Below are 19,289 nucleotides of genomic sequence, written 5' to 3' on the forward strand. Positions count from 1 at the left end.
AATAGTTTTTCCCTTTTCTTCTATTGCAAACTTTTTCCTTTCACCCAAAATGAGTTTTGGTCCAGAAGTTCCTTTGCAAGGCTTAATGGCAATAGAATAACATTGCTTAGCCATCATCTGATCCCCTTTTATATCAAATGTTCCACTCCTTGTTAAGGATACACATCGGACCACTTGGTGGAGCGTTGAAGGGACTACCTCCATATAGTGAAGCCAATGCCTCCCCAAAATTGCATTGTAGGCTGATGGAGCATTAACAACTAAGAAATCGACTGAAGCAATCTTGTCCCCAACTTTAATAAGGAGGTTGATGATTTTTTTTTGCCTCAGTCTTGTTCCCTCAAAGGCCACTAGAGGGGCATAACACTTCCTCAAGTCTGATTCTTTAAGTCTCATTTTTGGAAATGCATCTTAATAGAAGATTTTTGCACTGCTGCCCCCATCAATAAAGATTCTTTTGACTATAATGTTAGTAATTTCCAAAGTGAGCACCAAAAGGTCTATGTGGGGCATATCGATTCCTTCTAAGTCCTTTCGGTCGATGATAATTGGAGTGAAATCCTCCAAAATAGAAATGATAGTAAGAGAGAAAATTTCAATAATTTTGCACCGCTGCATCTTTAGTGCCCTTCTATACTAACCATGCCAGGCTTCTCCACCAAAATCTGATACCGAGCATCCATAGATGGTCGCGGAGTGCAACTCATTAAGAGTCATTTGCATTACTTTTTCTACAATGCGTGCAATTTCCCCATTCTCTGGTTTTTTAAGGTAGTCATAGGTAGAACCATTGATTGCATGGATTGTTGTTGGGGATTTGGGTTCTAAATCTACTTTGTCATCTTTTGCTTGTAATTCCGCAAAACTATCTGGCTGCAATGGGATAAAAAAGCTTACTATCTTAGAATCTGATTGGCAGGAAGAGTTTGATTCCAGGATGACATTGCTTTCTTTCAAGCCCTGCATTATATACACAGTTGAATGTGCTTCTTTCTCTTCAGGGGTTGCCTTAAGAGGAAGAGGAATAGTGGGCTGGATAACACTTTGGTTGGTGGTCATTTTGTATTTTAAGACCATGTATTTCCTCATTAGGGCCTCAATCTGGATTCTTAAGGTTCAGTATTCGTTGATAACATGTCTACTATCATTATAGAAGAGACAATACTTAGGTTAATTCTGTTTTTCCTAAGGCGCTTTGATGGGCCTTGGAGTACGGAATGTTCTAGAGTCCATGTTTTCCATCTAGATTTGATATAAAGAAGCATTAAAGGGCTTATATTGTCTTTAATCGGGTTTCTTTTTCTTGTTGGCTTCTTCTATGTGCTGTGGAATAAGGCGCTTGCTACCACTCTGAGGTGTTGGGGGTGGCACTACAGAAACTTTTGCAGCCATTTGCTGTTGTAAGGCCTCATTATTGTCCAACCTTACATATTGCTGAGATTTCAAATTGATCAACTCCATGGTTTTGAAAATTTTCTTGAGAATATACTTGTCATACTCCATGTTCAAATTCACTGCTTCAGCAAAAGCGACCACAATGACTTCCTTATCAACTTTCCCTATCAGGGTCATCTTTTGATTGAAGCAAAAGAGGAACTCTTTCACTCTCGCGTTATCCCTCTGTTTGATATTAAAGAGATGAAAGATGGTTTTGGGTTGCTTTCTATTTCTGAAATATTGTGTAAGGAACTGCATACACAAGTCATGGAAATTCTTAATGGAATTAGAAGGCAAGCTATGAAACCAATTTAATGTTAGTCCGATTAAGCCGATGGAGAACACCTTGCAAAGGGTGGCATCATCATCAGTTTTGGATATCAGTTTGTACTTGTAATAATAGATATGATCCTCGTGATCTGTTTTTCTATCGAACTGTTGGAAGTTATGTGCCTGAAATTTTTCTAGCTTCGGAGCAAAAATGATACTTTCCATAAAGGGGGTGGCATTGATTTTGAGAGCCACCACGGCAGCATCGTCTGCGATCAAAGCCATTTAAAAATTTTTTTTCGGAATCAGCTAGAACTTTTTGAATTCCTTTCCGTAAGGGGGCTTAAGTTCTAGTTCCCTTATTTCAAACTCCCTCTTTACTCCTTTGATTGTTACTTGATAAGTGCATATTTTTCATATATTTTGCTATTAATTTCTCCATCTTTTTCTTGTTTTGATCTTAAATATTCTAGTTATTTTAGTTAATTTTTAATTTAGTACGTTATATTTTTATTGTGTTAATTTTTATCTTAGTTTTTTTGTATTTTATTATTTTAGGTATATTTTGAGATTAAAGAGAAATTAAATCGGAGCATTCAGGAAAAAAATCTGATTGAAAGAATCATAATAGGAAAAGAATTGAAGATTGAGAGACAAAAGTGCACAAGAGATCAAGAATTGGAAAGAATTAAAGAAATAAAGAATATTTTCCAATTAGCTTGTACGGGCTAAGCAAAATTAATCTTGCACATGGAGTTAAAATTGGAAAAAGGAAGCCAAGCCAATTACAAGCTAAGCCATCACATGAAAGCTAAAATTGGAAAAAGCCAGCACGTGAAAGGAAGGAGAATAAAGCCTTTTGGCTTTAGGAAATCATGGCCAAGTCATTATTGGCTTATTAATTGAAGCATGAAAGTGGCGGTTTAGCTTGGACTTAATTCTTCTCATAAAAGCCACAATTGAAGCATTGTAAAAGGGCTAAGCGGAAGCAACACAAAGGGAGAATCAACAGCAAGAGAAACTGAACAATTTGCAGCCACAAAGGCGCAGAAAAAAAATCAGCAGCCGAAAGGAATTGAAGAAAAAGGCAGCCGCTTGAATTAATCTCCATGATTGGTTTTATCAATTCTCTTATTCCCAATTTAATTATGTTAGGCTAGATTTTCTATTTGGTTGAGGGTGAATTTAAAATCCCCAAACATGTCATATAATTAATTTTTAATTTCTATCATTCAATTTATTTAATTGAGATTGTTTATGTTCTTTTATAATTAATGTTTATGATTTTATTCTCGTCTTGTTTGAGTGGCCAATTAGATAAGACTTGAATAAATTCCATTGTTAGATTAAAATTCTTGATCCGTAATTGTCTTGAGATTTTAATCATAAGTAGCAGGTTGGAATCAGTTATTTCAATTGGAGAACATAACCTAGGTTAAATAATCCGAACTTGTGTGTTTATTGCCTAGATCAACCTAATATATTTCTCTGCTTAATGCTTCCATTATCTTAAATTTAAAGAGCTTGTTTTAAATTATTTAATGGTTAGAGATTAGGTGAAGAGCTTGTTTTGCCTAACGACACACTAAGGAAAGATTGAGACTAACAGAGCTTGTTGTTGTCTATGGTTGATAGTTTCAATATAAATTGATGATAGAATTCATATATTATGTGCATGTTTGGTGGTGGTGAATGATCCTTTAACCAAAGTTTTCATCATTATTATTTCTTTCTCCTTTAATTAGAGTTTTTATTAAATTTTTGTTTTCATAGTTTAATTTCTTTATTTCTTACTATTTAGTTAAAAATTCAAAAACTCCCTTTTTATTTATAATTGGCATTTTCTTTAGTTAGATTAATTTATATTAATTATTTCTATTATTATTTTATTTTAAGTCTTGCTTTAGAGTTGATAATAAATATAATTAGCATAATCTCTGTGGGATCGATCTTTACTCGTTCTGTACTAATTATTTATACTAGTAGTGAGGTTTTAAATTTGGTGCACTCAACAACACTACCATTAATTGTTGACTTTCCTTCTTTGTTCCTTCCAATTGCTATAAGATTTGTGCCCAACTATCATTGGGTGGCGCTTCTTGCCTTTCAGTAGATACTTCCAGCTCTTCTAGTTCTAGATTTTCCTTAAAGGGAAGTTAATTGGAAGAGCCGCATGAAACTTGTTTTTGGGAGGTCTGGCCATTGATTGCCTGCATTTACATCCATTTTCCCTTCGTTAGCCTTTTATTTTGCTTGTTCTAAACAAAATTCAAAGGTGGCTGAATCTTAGGGAAGAAATTTTAATAAAGAAAAATGTTGTGTTTTTAAGCATTTTTCCCCTCTTTCTTTTGATTGCTCAGGTAAAGTTATGCTAAGGCATTTAAGAGCTCTTGAGAATAGTTGTATGGAAATGTAATCCAAGCTTAAAATGCCTTCTGCTAAAGGGGGAAACAAGGTTATATTTAGCAGGAAAGATAAATAAGGGGAAAATGGGGAATGGTAATGTCCACTTCCCTCCAGAATCAACCTCTAATATTATAAAATTTTACAAATAATTAGAATCGTAAATGCGAAAATGTAAAGGTTAGATGTGTAAAAATAATCATTAGTTCCATAATATGAAAGAAAAGCTAGATCAGTCCACGTTAGTGCAACACCATTTGCTTATTCCTTATTAAGAGGTGAATATTTGGGATTTATTTAGCCTCACTCGTGGATAAGTCAAGTAAAGTCAAGAATGACATAAGAAAATAAAAAATAAAATATGTTAATATGTTAAATGCGAAATCATAGTTGTTAGGTTAGAACATAAAGTTATGTTAATCCAAGTCGGCCTAACACCCCACGTACATTCTCCCAGATAAGGTGAATGTTTGGGCTTTCCATATCCTCACCTGTTGGAAAAAATAAAGAAGTACCATGGAGTAAACAGAATGGTAGGAATGTAAATAAGTCAGCATAACTGCTAAGAATAAGCATAATAAAAAGGAAAATGAAGAGAAAATAAAATAAATGATAAATTAGTCTTAGGTTTAGCTGTAGAGACTATTTTAAGCCCTTTTGACTATTGCTGACTTTTTATTTTTTGTTAAAGTTTTATGTTGACTAAATAGGTCGTTCATCTTCTTTATTCTCTCTTTTTTTCTTAGTAAGTCATTTGAAAGAGAGATCTCCATTTTTACTATTTGATTTTTTGTTTTAATGTCTTTTTTAAGCATTTTTTAGGTTTGGGTCTCACACATAAACACGTTTTCATAAGCATGTGTGAGTATTCACCTCTTTTTTCAACTATACCCAACCAGATCTAATCTAGAAAGATAAAGGTAAAGTAGTGTTCATGTGGGTTTTAGTGAGAAATTTTTTAGCAAGTTTCTTCCCCACAGATGGTGCCAATAAAGGGGCTAGATTTTTACCTACACATGTATTTTTGATTTATGGAGAACTTGTGATACTTGCTGATCTTGAATCCGGCAACGTTGGTACTTGAAAAAAGGTACTCCAACGCCCCCAAGTCAATATTTGATAAAGATTTAAGGGAAGAATAATAATAAATAAGGTTAAGTTTTTCTCTCTTTAAGGGATGAATGATATTCTTTTTTAGCTCTAGGGATCTCCCCTTTCTTGGTGAGATGGTCCCCATGATAGGTGGCATGGGGTGAATAATTTTTTTTGAGAATTAAAGGAACATTTGTAGGGAATTTGACAGATGAAAATATCAAAGAATATTGAAGCCTAACAAGAAGTTCTCAAGGAAAAGGAAAAAAAATTGAACAGTATCAAAACGAAGTTTTATTTTTTCAGTAATTTAATTGAGCTATTTGTTATAGATCTTTGTATTGAATTTTTGCTTTGATGTAACTGTATCCTTGACAAAACAAATTCTTGCATTTACTCTAACAGAAAAGCCAATATGAGTCATCTTTTGTGAGTTGTGTTATTCCTTTAGCCACATTTGATTTTCTATCACGTCTTTCTTGTAATATTTCATTTCTGAATGACATGATCGTCCATTGGATAAAACATTTGTTGAATGGCAATGTGCAATAAGTAAGGCAGAAGAGAAACAATTGTTACAAGCAATGTAATGACCTAGAAAAATGGTGCAGCTCTAATGGCCTATTAGGTTTGGTTGGGTATTACGAAGATTTGTAGAAGATTTGACCCAGTTAGCGAAGAAGAATGTCAAGTTCGTGTGGACGCCAGAATGTGAGAAAAGCTTCGAAGAACTAAAGCGACGATTGGTTAATGCTCCAATCTTAGTTATTCTTAACAACTCTGAAGAATTTGTTATCTCTAGCGGTGTTCACTTCGCATGGAAGAAAGGGTTTGCCTGTCACAGCCAGAATTGCCCTGCTGGATACCAAATTCAAGCAGTACCAACATGTTGTCATTGGAACTATTTTAACTACACTCCATGCTGGAAGTGTATTGTTAACCTTTTATCCCAATTTCAACATGTCCCTAGAAGACCCAAATCTCCCAACCACTATAAAAGTTCAGATCCAACTACAAGGAGCAGACTAAACAGCCATTTCAAAAATAGTCACTCTCCATCACCAAATAGTGTATCGATTACAGAATCATGCACTAGACCTTCCCACTGCACAAACAACCACAGATGCATTGATGATCCTTGCAGACACAGATACAATCCCAACAATCATCCAAATTCCTAAACAGATTCAGAAGCAAGAATTGCTTAAACTCATGCCACTTGAATGGCTTTTCCCATTATGAGCAATTTCACGAGAATTCAGAGCCAATCCAAACCTCTGAAGCCATTTTTGAATAAAGATCAGATGGTCAAGTTAAGATGTCCTTTCAAACTCCAGGACAATCTTCAGATCCCGATGCTCCAAGGCTCTTTTAATAACCACGGGACAAGAAGAAAATCTCCCACTCTATGGCTTTTCTTCATAAGGATATCCAGTATATCCTGACAACGTCAATGGACACTTCTTATGGGATGTTCTAGAAGCACATATGTGCAATCCTGATTGCCCTTGTTTAGAAGATCCATATGATGATGATGAAGACTTTGAAATCATGAGGAGAGGACGAAGGAGAAAGAAAAAGTCTTCCTATCCAAAAACTCCTTGCAAATCATACTCTCCAGAACCACCGAATGATCCAAGCTTCGGTCAACCTTTGCTGATTTATAAAAAGGCACTCAGATGGATAGAAAAAGAAGACAAAAAATCAGTTCCACAGGAACCAATTCCTTCTCCACCACAACTCAGGTCATTCCTGATGTTCTCTTCCTTCAGTCAGTCTTACCAAGAATCTTTTCCCCCACTTGAAAAGCAAACAAATCCGCAAACAACGGTTGTTTCTCAACCTTTTGTGAAGTCACCCATTACTTCTTCCAGTCAACCAGAAGCCCCAAAGCAATATGAAGCAATCTTAAATTGGCAAACTCAAAATGCCAATGCTCAAACTTAAAATGCCAATGCTCAAAATCAAGCACTTCATAATCTCGGAAGAAAGATGGATAAAGTTGCAACTCAGGTAACAAAAACTGAAACAAAGGTGGATTCGCTCAATGCTCAGCTAGAACAGATCTATCTGAATTTACAAAACAAAATCTCTAAATTAGATATTGATCTCAAAACGATGATTAACAATCGTATATGGGGTCCAGAATTCAACAAAAAGGAAATAGAGATTAGAAAACTGAAAGCAGAACTAGCCAAGATTGATGCAGACAAAAAACAACCATCTTTTTTTACCAAAACTCAATCTTTACCCATTCCTGCCCCTCTATTTGACACATACCAACCTTTCTATAACCCTTCCAAACCACCGATGGACTATAACAAGTTCTTTGGTCTTTCTCATCTTCTTTACAGAAATCCAGACCTTCCAACCACATCATCCACACCCAAAAAGCCGGCCACAAAAGTCAAAATCTCATAACCAAAACCAAAAGAAAGCTCTCCAATACCTGAAGATTCACCAAAATCAACCCCAGAGCCGACAAAGAAAGACAAAGCTCCTATACATCAATACTTTTACCAAAGTGTTGGCATACAGAACTGTGATCCAGATCCAGATCCAGATACATCCTCTAACAATAGTTCCAGTTCTTATGAGCAATCTTCCTCAGACTCAGAGTCTCAATATGCAGATATCTCTGGCTTACTCATGGTTCAACCGTCTACTAAGACAGAGGAACCAAGTACATCTACACCTGTTGTAGATGAATCAGATGATGAAGGATCGGAGATAATATTTTGACCATTGCTTTTTGGAACAGGGAAGGAGCAACTTTGACACCAAAGGGCATTACTATCCATTGCCAAAATCTTTTCCAAATTTGATCTCAAAGCTGGTTTTTGGCAACTCGGCATTTCACCCTCTGATAGACCTAAAACAGCTTTCTATATTCCCAACGCCCATTATCAATGGATAGTAATGCCCTTTGGTCTCAAAGTTGCTCCTTTCCTGTTCCAAAAAGCAATGGTCAAAATATTATCTCCAATCCTTCACATGCTTTAGTATACATTGATGACATTTTGTTGTTTTCCACCAACCACCAAAAACTAATTTCAGACTTCTTTGACATTGTGCAAGCACATGGCATAATGCTTTTTGAAAAGAAAAGCAGCATTGGAAAGGAATCAATCGACTTTTTAGGCATGGTGTTACAAGATGGTCACTACCATCTAGGACCACACATTGCAGAAGAATTGACGAAGTTCCCAGATACAGATCTCAATAAAAAGCAAATTCAACAGTTCCTTAGAATTATGAATTATTTGAGAGACTTTATTCCCAAAGTTACGATCCACACCAGCAAATTGTCACGCATGCTAAAGAAACAACCCCCACCATTGGGCCCTGAACAGACAACAGCTGTCACACAACTCAAAAAGATTTCTCAATCACCACCACCACTCAAGATTCCCATAATAGGACAAAGAATTCTCCAGACAGACGGTAGTGATGAATACTGGAGTGCCATTCTCTTGGAAAGAATTGGAGAAATAAAGTCCTATTGTGCCCATGCAAGTGGACAATTCAAGGATGCAGAGAAGAATTATCATGTCATTTACAAGGAGATTTTAGCAGTCAAATACGGAATCAAGAAATTTGAATTCCAGTTGATTAGTCATAATTGAAATTCTAGTTATGCAACCCAAGAGAGGGGGTGAATTGGGATTTTAAAAATTAAGCTAAGCAAATCACACAACAATTTAATTTAATGCCTTAATGGAATCAAAAACAATAAATTTAATAAAGCACAATAATAAATTAGTAAGGGAAGAGAGAGCAAACACAATGATTTTTACGTGGTTCGGCAATCTCCGCCTACGTCCACGCCTCCAAGCTCACCAGGCTTGAGGATTTCACTAAGCAAGCCTCCAAGGCTTCAAATGTTTACAATTGGCTTTCAAGGTGTCAATGGACCTTCACAACAAGAGATTATCCCCAATCTCTTAACCCAAGTGTATCACAACACTTACAATCTTTTAACTTGATTTTACAAAAAGGATTACAAATGAATTTCTCTCACACAATGTGTTTGATCACAAATGAAAACTCAATGTGTGAATGAATGAGATGAATACAAGGATTTAAAGCTCAATGAAAGTTGTATTCTCAATATTTTGCTCAATGATGATCGTTAGAATTCTACTTGTTTGAATTGGATTGAACTTATTTATAGTTGGAGCTGAAAACTAGCCGTTATTGACTTTCTACTCACTGTTGAATCGCCGTTAACTAGATGTCGGATCGCCATTTGACTGATCAATATGACCGTTGGGCTTAATTTTCAAATTGTCGGATTGCCTTTTTATAGATGTCGGATTGTCGTTTGACTGGTCAATATGACTGTTGGGCTGAATTTTCAAATTGTCGGATCGCCGTTAGTGTTCAGAGGCTAATCTTTCAATTCTGTGCAATGTCGGTTAACCGTTATCTAGATGTCGGATCGCCGTTAGTGCCCAGAGGCTAATCTTTAATTCTATTAGATGTCGGCGAGCCGTTATCAAGATGTCAGATTGCTGTTTTCTACAGTAACTGCTACAGTGACTGCTACAGTGAACTATTTTATAAAATAATAGTTTGACCCTAAAACTTTATATAACTGTACTATGGCCCAAAACGTTATACATTTAGCAAATAAGTCCAATTTCAGAATTTCTAAATAATGTTTACAATTCCCAAAACTTTTTGAAATTATGATATAGCCCAAAATGCTATGAATACTTTTCAAGTAAATCCTTCTCCAAAATTTCAAGCAATACTTGTTGATTTCAAAGTTTTCAAAACTCTTTCAATTAAACCATAAACTTGAAAAACAAATAATTTCATAAAATCATTTTTCCATTAAATATAAAACCTTTAAAATGTGAAAATAATGATTTATTTAAAATATATAAAAATAATTTGAGCTTTTAAAAACTGAATCATTCTTAATTTTGTTTGTTATCATCAAAATCAATATTATGAATACATAAATGTTAACAATCTCCCCCTTTTTGATGATGACAAACTTTTCATGTATTTAAAGAATGATTCCACAAATTGCTCCCCCTAAATGTAAGCTTTTCTTACAATTTAGGTAAATTAACAAATTTAAATACATGTATTCTTCTCCCCCTCATCATAAAAAAAAAAAACTTAGTGGAAAAGAAAAAGAGTAGCAAATTAGTTACCCATGTTGCCGAGTAGAAATTTTGATAGAATCTCCCCCTAACAACAAGCATCACCTCAAATACAAGTTTAATAATATTACTCCCAAATTATTATAGGGTAAAACGTCCACCAACAAAACTTCTGATTTAAGTTAATCTCAGGTAACTTAAATAAGAATATTGAAGGAAACAAAATAAGAAAAAGTAATCAACTCCACATTCCTGAATGATATAGTGATCTTGTTATCTAAGTTTCAAATCTAGAATTTCTATTCAATGGTGGAATAATCTCTCACACTCGAAGGATTTATTTGTTTATTTACTTATCACTAATCACTATGTTCCCCATTGTAGGGATTAAGTCATAATAATCTATAGCAGCAATGAAACAATTATTATTATCTTTTCAACTGCCATATTCAATTGCTTTCATTTTTTGCCAACAGAAGATTAGGACAAGCTCATTTAAGAAATTGATTATAAAATATTCATGTATAACTTTCCTTGAAGGAAAGGTATGCACAATGCTTTAAAACATTCAAGTCAAATATCTTAGAATTGGGTTCATCTTTCTTTAGAAGAGAAATCTCTCATAAATTATCGAAATTTGTCTTGTCTACTGTCAAAGCCATGCATAAAGTTCACAAAATCAGTAACATACAGTTCAAACTTAATAGCATCAGAAGAGGATGAAAATTTCGATATACCTCTAAAACTTGCAAGGGATCCAACGACTCTCCATGATTGTGTAAAAGGCGAATAACAGCCTTGAACATAGGCTCCTTACCATCTTGTGAATCTAAATACATATCAAGCAACCTGAGGCAACAGCATCATATTAGGTCAAATCTATAAAGCAAAAGGGATATTATAGTTAAGAGAGAATTGGGGAAAAAGAAAAAATAAATAAATCAAAGAAAAATATAAGAAACTAACTGCATATAGGCATCCGGTCTTCCAATCTCAGCACAATATTGTTCTGCAGCTTCACTGTCCCCTAACTTCCTTAGAGGCCATGGTACACCATTAGTAAATATAAAAAAGATTGCTTTTCATCTATATAAAAAATACATAGTTGAAGATAATGAACTGCATTTATACACATGAACGTATGGACATCATATTAGGAAAACACCTTCTAACCCACAATAGGTCATGAGTAAAGTAAAATATGGAGATAATAAAGATCGATAAAATGAGTTTTTAGAAAAATAGAAATTGTATTTTACTCAGGACTAGGTTAAACAGTAAATCAACAGATCGCACTAACATGTAGTACTAAAAGGAATTTTTAGAAAAATAGAAATTATATTTTACTCAAGAATAGGTTCAACAGTAAATCAACAGATCATACTAACATGTAGTAGTCAATATGTGACTACTTTTAGCAGTTTCAGTTGCTATTCTTAGAAACTAGTTACTGTTGGGGAAAGATCAGTTTTTTCAATTTTTATAAAACCTTTTTAAGATCGCTCTCATATAATATATAAGAATTTGTAATCTAGAAATCGTACCTTGAAAATCCGATTTAGCTTTTTTCCGCTGAAGTGATTTAGGCTCCTAGATCACGATTCGTCACCACCACATCTGTTAGATCACGATCCGTCACCACCATGCTTGTTAGATAACGAACTGTCACCAATGATCTTCTAGGTTATGACTCAGGTTTGATCTGCACTTGACGTGTGGGTGCCTATATTACTACCAAAGCAACTAGCACGAGAAAATTTTTCTCACAACAATTAAGAGAAAAATCTTTTTCTCTGATCTATATAAAGTGGCTGCTCTCTTTCTTTAGAGAAAATAAGCCTTTTATATCTCTCTTTAGTGAAAACCCTAGGCTCCAAATAATCAAAATCAAAACTCACGTTATTTGCTTTTTCTATAGGGAACCCACCTTGTAAAATAACATAAGGCCCCTTACACACAAGCTAATTAAATGGAGCCTCCCACTAAATGATATATGTAGGCTTTTGACCCAAATAGCTAGTTATCTTGCTTATTAATCCAGCAGTGGTACACTCAATTAAATGAGCTAACTCGAGGATTATTTAGGAACATACAATAGTGGCTATAACAATTAGGCCTGTAATTAAAATAGCCTAATTATTTAATTCCAAATCCACTCCACTAAAAGATTGGAATTGACCTCCGTAATTGTATACTCGAATAATAATTCGTCCCACGCCACATTGATTTCTTTACTGCACAATCCTTTGTACCACATCATTAATTAAATTGATATCTCAATTGTCCAATCAATTTAATTACATCTTATTCCTTAATACTTACTGGTTTTCTCTAATGATCATTTTCAACATACTAAATATGTTGACACACTCTGGCCAGAGAATTCTATGATCAAGTGCCGAAAACCCATCAAGAGATGTGTTGTACAAATTCTACATTGTTAATCCATAACTCCAATACTCATAATTGCTCCCACCAAGATACCGGATAATCTTGACCACAAGTATGTATCGTGCCCATTGGTAACTCAAATGGAATAACAATTACAATAATGAAATCATAATTAACTCAAGATTAAGATTACAGTAAAATCAATGCCTATGAAATTTAATAAGTCTGATAGTTATTACAAAGTTAATTAAATCTCATATGTGATCCAGTTCAATGTAGTCGTACTACATCAATAAATTCATATATGATTAAGACAAATCATTCAATGAATTCATTACAGTCTATACCTAAATAAAGTGCCCAACTTTATTTATCAACTGCGAACTAAATTTATTTAATCATAAGATAACTTATATTTATGTCTTCTGTGAATCCACATGGTGATCACATAAATACATATAATATGATTAAATGGACTTTGATCAAAATATTAATGTAATTAAGATATTTGAATAAAATACCTCATTAATTTTATTAATCAGAAAAAATGTTTATTACAATTAAATAAACACATATGCTTTTAAAGAGCATATTTTCCCAACAATCTCCCACTAGCTCTCAAAGCATATTTGGCATCTCACGCATGCCCATGGATTCTAAGTGCAAGTTAAAAGGTTTCCCAGGTTTGGCCTTAGTAAAAGGATCTGCCAAGTTTTGTTGTGACGCAATCTGAGCAACCTCCACATCACCTCTCTGCACTATATCCCTTATAAGATGATACTTCCTTTCAATATGTTTTTTTTTCTTGTGGTTCCTTGGTTCCTTAGATTGAGCTACTGCGCCACTATTATCGCAAAATAGTTGAAAGGGTGCAGTTACAGCAGGTACCACCTCAAGATCTTGTAGGAACTTGAGGAGCCATACAGCTTCTTTTGCAGCTTCGGATGCAGCCACATATTCAGCTTCAGTTGTGGAGTCTGCGATACAAGATTGTTTTACACTCCTCCAACTAATAGCTCAACTTTCCAATATAAACACATAGCCGGAAGTTGATTTTCTGGAATCCTTATCTGACATAAAGTCAGAATCAGTATAACCCACTGGAATGAGTTCATCACCAGAATACACAAGCATATAATTTTTAGTTCTTTTTAAAATACTTCATTATATGCTTGACCGCAGTCCAGTGTTCAGGTCCAGGATTAGATTGATATCTACTAATCATCCCTACCGCAAAACAGATGTCTGGCCTAGTGCAAAGTGTTGAGTGTTAGAAAATATATATTTATAAAGGAGAAAATCGTCATTTTACACTTCAAGTTTTATTAACACCCTTACTTTTATGTATTTAAACTTCTTGTCATTTAATTATGTGTGTTGTATTATAATTAAGTATTTTATGTATTTTAGGAGAATCATAGTCATTTCACAATGAACAAGAGATTAGACTGCAAAACGGACATCACTTTTGAACTCAGGACGGTCGAAAACCTTAGGAGGAGCATAAAAGAAAAAATAGTACTATTCACATGTACGGTACCGTCTACGTTACTGTTCACGACATTGTTCACATAGATGGATCGATGATGTGGCATTGACCGATGATGTGGCATTGACTGATGAGGTGTCACGATCCTGTTGGACTAAAATTCTTATACACTGTTGATTGATGACGTGGCAGCATATCAGTGGACCAAAAGTCTCACGTACGGTACAAGTATTACGTAGGATTATTTTCAACCAAACCGCGTCACTGTTCAAGCCGGGTCAAACCGTGTTACTGTTCACCGCGTGGTCAAACCGCATACTGTTGACTGATGAAGTGGCGCAATCCTGAGCGTCCGAAATATTTTCGATCCGATGGCCATGATTTACTCAATGTATCTATAAAAAGAGGGCCCTCCCCCCCTAATTTGATATCTCTGAATCCATTTTTGGACTCTATTTTCTGTAATTCCTTCTCCATCTTGTATTTTCTACGTATTTTAATAAATTTCTATTTTGCCTCTAGTTCAATTATGAGTAGCTAATTTTCTTTCAAGTTTGGGTTGAAGGTGAAGTCTCAACATGTGTCATGGGCTTTATTTGGTAAATTTATTTTCTCTTCCCCTCTAGTTTTTGTGGATATTTTGACTTCTCGTCGACAAATAATAATAAGCTTGTCTAGATACCGCCCTGGTTTCACCGGCTCCCTAGTACAAGGTTATTATTATTTGGCACGATAAGCCCTTAGCACCATATTGATTAGAGTGTGGTTCATGAGGTGTGGATTCCCCCCTCATGATTTAATTGGCATTAATAAGAAATATTTAACCCATGGTGCATGTTGATACGGATCCAGATACCCAAGTACGTCATTTCAATAGATTTCTCTTCAATTTATTCTCTCCATTTTAATTCCAATTTTAGGATAATCTAAGTCACTTTCACCACAAATCCAACCACCCTCATACAAAATTAATTCTACATATAATTAAAATCCACCTCCTCGTGGGATCGACACTCGTCACCATTAATCTATTCTACAATAGATTCGTGCACTTGTGAGTTCAATAAAATTTGCACAACACAAAGCATGGCATACATGAGACTTCCTACAGCTTCTGCATAGGGAACTTGTCTCATTCTCTCTATCTCTTTAGATGTTTTAGGTGATTGATCCTTAGATAATGTAATTCCATGTCTGAATGGTAATAAACCAGTCTTGGAATTTTCTATGTTAAATCTAGCCAATATCTTATCGATATAGACCGCTTGAGACACGGCTAAAGTTTTATTCTTCCGGTCTCGTAGTAACTTGATACCAAGAATATAACTTGCTTCTCCCAGGTCTTTCATATCAAATTGTTTTGCTAACCAACTCTTTATTGTAGTCAATACTCCTATATCGTTTCTAATTAGGAGAATATCGTCTACATAAAGAATTAGGAAGGCTACAGTTTTTTCTTGAATTTTCTTGTACACACATGATTCATCAATGTTCTGAATGAATCCAAACGATTTAATCGCTTGATCAAATTTGATGTTCCATGACCAGGATGCTTGCTTCAATCCATAAATGGATCTCTGCAACTTACATACCATGTGTTTTTTGCCTTTTTGTATAAATCCATCTGGTTGCTACATGTAGATGTTTTCTTCAAGATGCCCTTTAAGAAAGACAGTCTTGACATCCATTTGCCAAATTTCATAATCTAGCACTACAACAATGGAGAGCAAAATCCTGATAGATTTAAGCATAGCAATCGGAGAAAATGTTTCCTCATAATCGATTCTCTCTTTCTGAGTAAATCTTTTGGCTACTAATCTTGCTTTAAATGTTTCCACCCTTCCGTCTACTCCTTTTTTTCTCTTGTAGATCCACTTGCACCCTATAGGTTTTAACCCATTTGGTGCCTCTACAAGTTCCCAGACTTTATTGGAATACATAGATTCCATTTCTTGATTCATGGCCTTTTTCCAAAATTCAACATCTCTATCTATTAGAGTTTCGTTGTGACTAGTGAGATCTTGTACATGTTCATCTGAGATAGCCGTATAGGTTTTTCCCAAAAGCATGTATCTAGCAGGTAACTTAGTTACCCTCCCACTACGACGAGGTTCTAAAAGTGATGGTTGTTCAGGGATAATCCTGTGTTGATCATCCGGTTGTTGCTGTTCTTCCTGTTCTGTAACAGGCGTTGAAAGTTGAGCATCAACCTAATCACCTAACAGTTCTTCAAGTATTACTTTACTCTTAGGTTTGAAATTATTCATATAGTCTTCCTCGAGGGAAGTGAAATGTGTGCTCACGATCACTTTCCTATCTTGAGGACTATAAAATAAACCTCCCCTTGTTCCTTTAGGATACCCCACAAACATACAAACCTCAGAACGTGAATCTATTTTGTCTGCCTTTGGTTTCATTACATGTGCTGGTGATCCCCAAATACGGACATGTCGTAAACTTGGTTTGCGACCTGACCATAATTCTATTGGGGTTTTAAGCACTGACTTAGATAGAACTAAATTCAAGAGGTAAACTGCAGTTTCCAGTGCTAGTCCCCAAAAAAAAATTGGTAATGACGAATAACTAAGCATAGATCTCACTATATCCAAAACAGTTCTATTTCTTCTTTCAGCTACCCCATTTTGTTGTGGTGTTCCCAGGGCAGTCAACTGAGATATAATCCCATTTTCAACCAGATACTCTTTGAAATCTCTTGAGAGAAATTCACCACCTCGATCAGATCAAAGTTTCTTTATGTTCTTATCTAATTGCTTTTCTGTCTTAGCCCTATACTCTTTGAATTTCTCAAGAGCTTCAGACTTGTGACGCATCAGATAAACATAACCGTATCTCGAGTAATCATCAGTGAAAGTGATGAAATACTCATAACCTCCTCGAGCTTGTACATTGGTTGGTCCACATACATCTATATGTACCAATTCAAGTGGTACTGTTGCACGTACTCCTTTGGCCGAGAATGGCCTTTTGGACATTTTTCCTTCTAAACAAGATTCACAGAGTGGCAATGATTCATTTTCTAATGGACCCAAGAGCCCATCTTTGATCATTCTCTGTATCTTATTTTGATTTATATGACCCAAGCGTAAATGCCAGAGGTAACATTGGTTGGAAGAAATATTTCTTTTCTTAGATAAATATGTATGCTCATCATTATTGATCATTGTGTCATGCATAGAATGGATCATTGGACTTAAGTGATATAAATTATCTTCCAATGTACTAGAACAAATAAGTCTCTTATTATGAAAAATAGAAACAGATGATCCAAAATTTACAGTGTACCCTTGCTTTAACAAATAAGCTACTGAAATTAAATTCCTCTTAATGTCTGGAAAATAAAGACAGTCATTCAAAACTAAAGTCTCATTATTAAAAGATAATCAAACAGATCCAATCTTCACTGCTGACACGAACTCTCCTGTCCTTAACTGCAGCTTGACGCTTCATTCACTTATTTTCCTAGTTTCCTGAAACCAATAAAGTGAATTACAAATATGATTAGTTACTCCTGAATCCAACACCCAAGTGTCAATAGGATTATGAACTAAACAGGCCTCAATTACAAAAAGATTTCCCATACCTGATTTCACAATCTTAGGGCAATCCTTTTTCCAGTGACCTTTCTGTCCACACTTAAAGCATTTGCCTTTCGGCTTGCCATCTTGCTTAGTAGACGGTTTCTTTTTCCCAGCTTTCTTCTTACCTTTGCCTTTCGGCTTAGGCCCAAAAGATGAACCTTTTTTAGTAATATTTATGCTTCCCAGAGATTTCTTAGCACAATAGATCTCTTTAGCATAATAGAGTTCGTTAATCAATTCAGTTAAGGTCATGTTTCTTTTGTTCATGTTATAATTGACCTTAAACTCCTTGAATGTTTCTGGCAGAGATTCTAGCACCATGTCAATCTTTGAGTTATCATCGATTTGTGCTCCCTGAATCTCAGCCTCATTCAAATAGTTCATCATTTTGAGGACATGATCACGAACTCTTGTGCCCTTCCCTATTTTACTGTTCATAATTCCTTTCAACGCTGCTTGTCTCGCGGAACGAGTACTCTGCCCGAACATCTGTTGGAGACTATCCATTATTTCAGTGGCAGTCTCCAAGTTATGATGTTTGGTCTGCAGAATATTAGAAATCGAGGCTAGAATGTAGCATTTTGCCATTTCATTGGCCTTTTGCCATTTCTCATAAAGCCTTCTCTGATTTCTATGAGTATCATCCGCTGGAACTGGAGGGCATGACTAGGTTAAGACATATTTATAATTTTCAGCAGTCAAGACAATGAATAGATTTATTTTCCAATCTATATAGTTCTCTCCAGTGAGTTTGTTTTGACTCAGAATAATAGTAAGTGGGCTCAGGGAAGACATTTTCTGAAAAATAAAACATCCATGCATAAATAATTTGAAATAATATTCACAATAAATGACAAAAATGGATAAAACCGTAAATGCATTTTAATTTATTATAACGATAATCTAGTTCCGCTTTGACAAGCTATCCGTTGGGGAAGTCATGTCTATACTTACTAGACCCAATTACCCATTGGATTATTTACTTTCATGTAGAGACATGATAAATAATTATCGTTATCCTTTTTGGGCCTAAATTTGTTAACAGAGCTTCGTTGGGAAGGTTAATAACAAATTTTAATTGAGTGTATAACCATTGTTTCAATCTACGTATTTTTCATATCAATAGTCACCTTTGGGGTGAACAATCGATTGAAAAATATTTCAATTTTATTTTTGAAGAAGTTCATCAAATAAAATATCTAATAAATATACCCTTCGAAGGGAGCATCACCGTATCATGAAGTCGAGGTATATATATAATTTTATTATTGAACTAACAATGGAGCCCGTGGGAAAATTATCTTGAATTTTCCCTCTCTCACTCAATATTTTAAAATTGGTTTTTCCTTTTTAAAGCATACATATTGTTAATTGCATGCTTCCTATAATATTATCTAGATGATATCAAATATTATTAAGCATGTACAAATTTCAAACAATATAATGAGATTCATTATTAATGAATGACATGTATCATTATGTATAGAGTGG

At 34.9% G+C, this 19,289-nt stretch overlaps 1 protein-coding gene across 1 annotated transcript; it reads right to left on the reverse strand.

The window, feature by feature from the left end:
* Nucleotides 1-1,284: 1,284 nt before the first annotated feature.
* On the reverse strand, nucleotides 1,285-1,992 carry LOC107178759 (uncharacterized). The gene has a single exon (XM_015534349.1). It carries the CDS (start codon nucleotides 1,990-1,992, stop codon nucleotides 1,285-1,287), a length of 708 nt encoding a protein of 235 aa, XP_015389835.1.
* Nucleotides 1,993-19,289: the final 17,297 nt, after the last annotated feature.

Source organism: Citrus sinensis, chromosome 2 (genome assembly GCF_022201045.2).
Source record: "Citrus sinensis cultivar Valencia sweet orange chromosome 2, DVS_A1.0, whole genome shotgun sequence".
In the NCBI taxonomy this organism is placed as follows: Eukaryota; Viridiplantae; Streptophyta; class Magnoliopsida; order Sapindales; family Rutaceae; genus Citrus; species Citrus sinensis.

Excerpts from the sequence above, each read along its gene's own strand:
- LOC107178759 (XM_015534349.1), bottom strand. The coding sequence starts at position 1,992 with ATGGCTTTGATCGCAGACGATGCTGCCGTGGTGGCTCTCAAAATCAAT.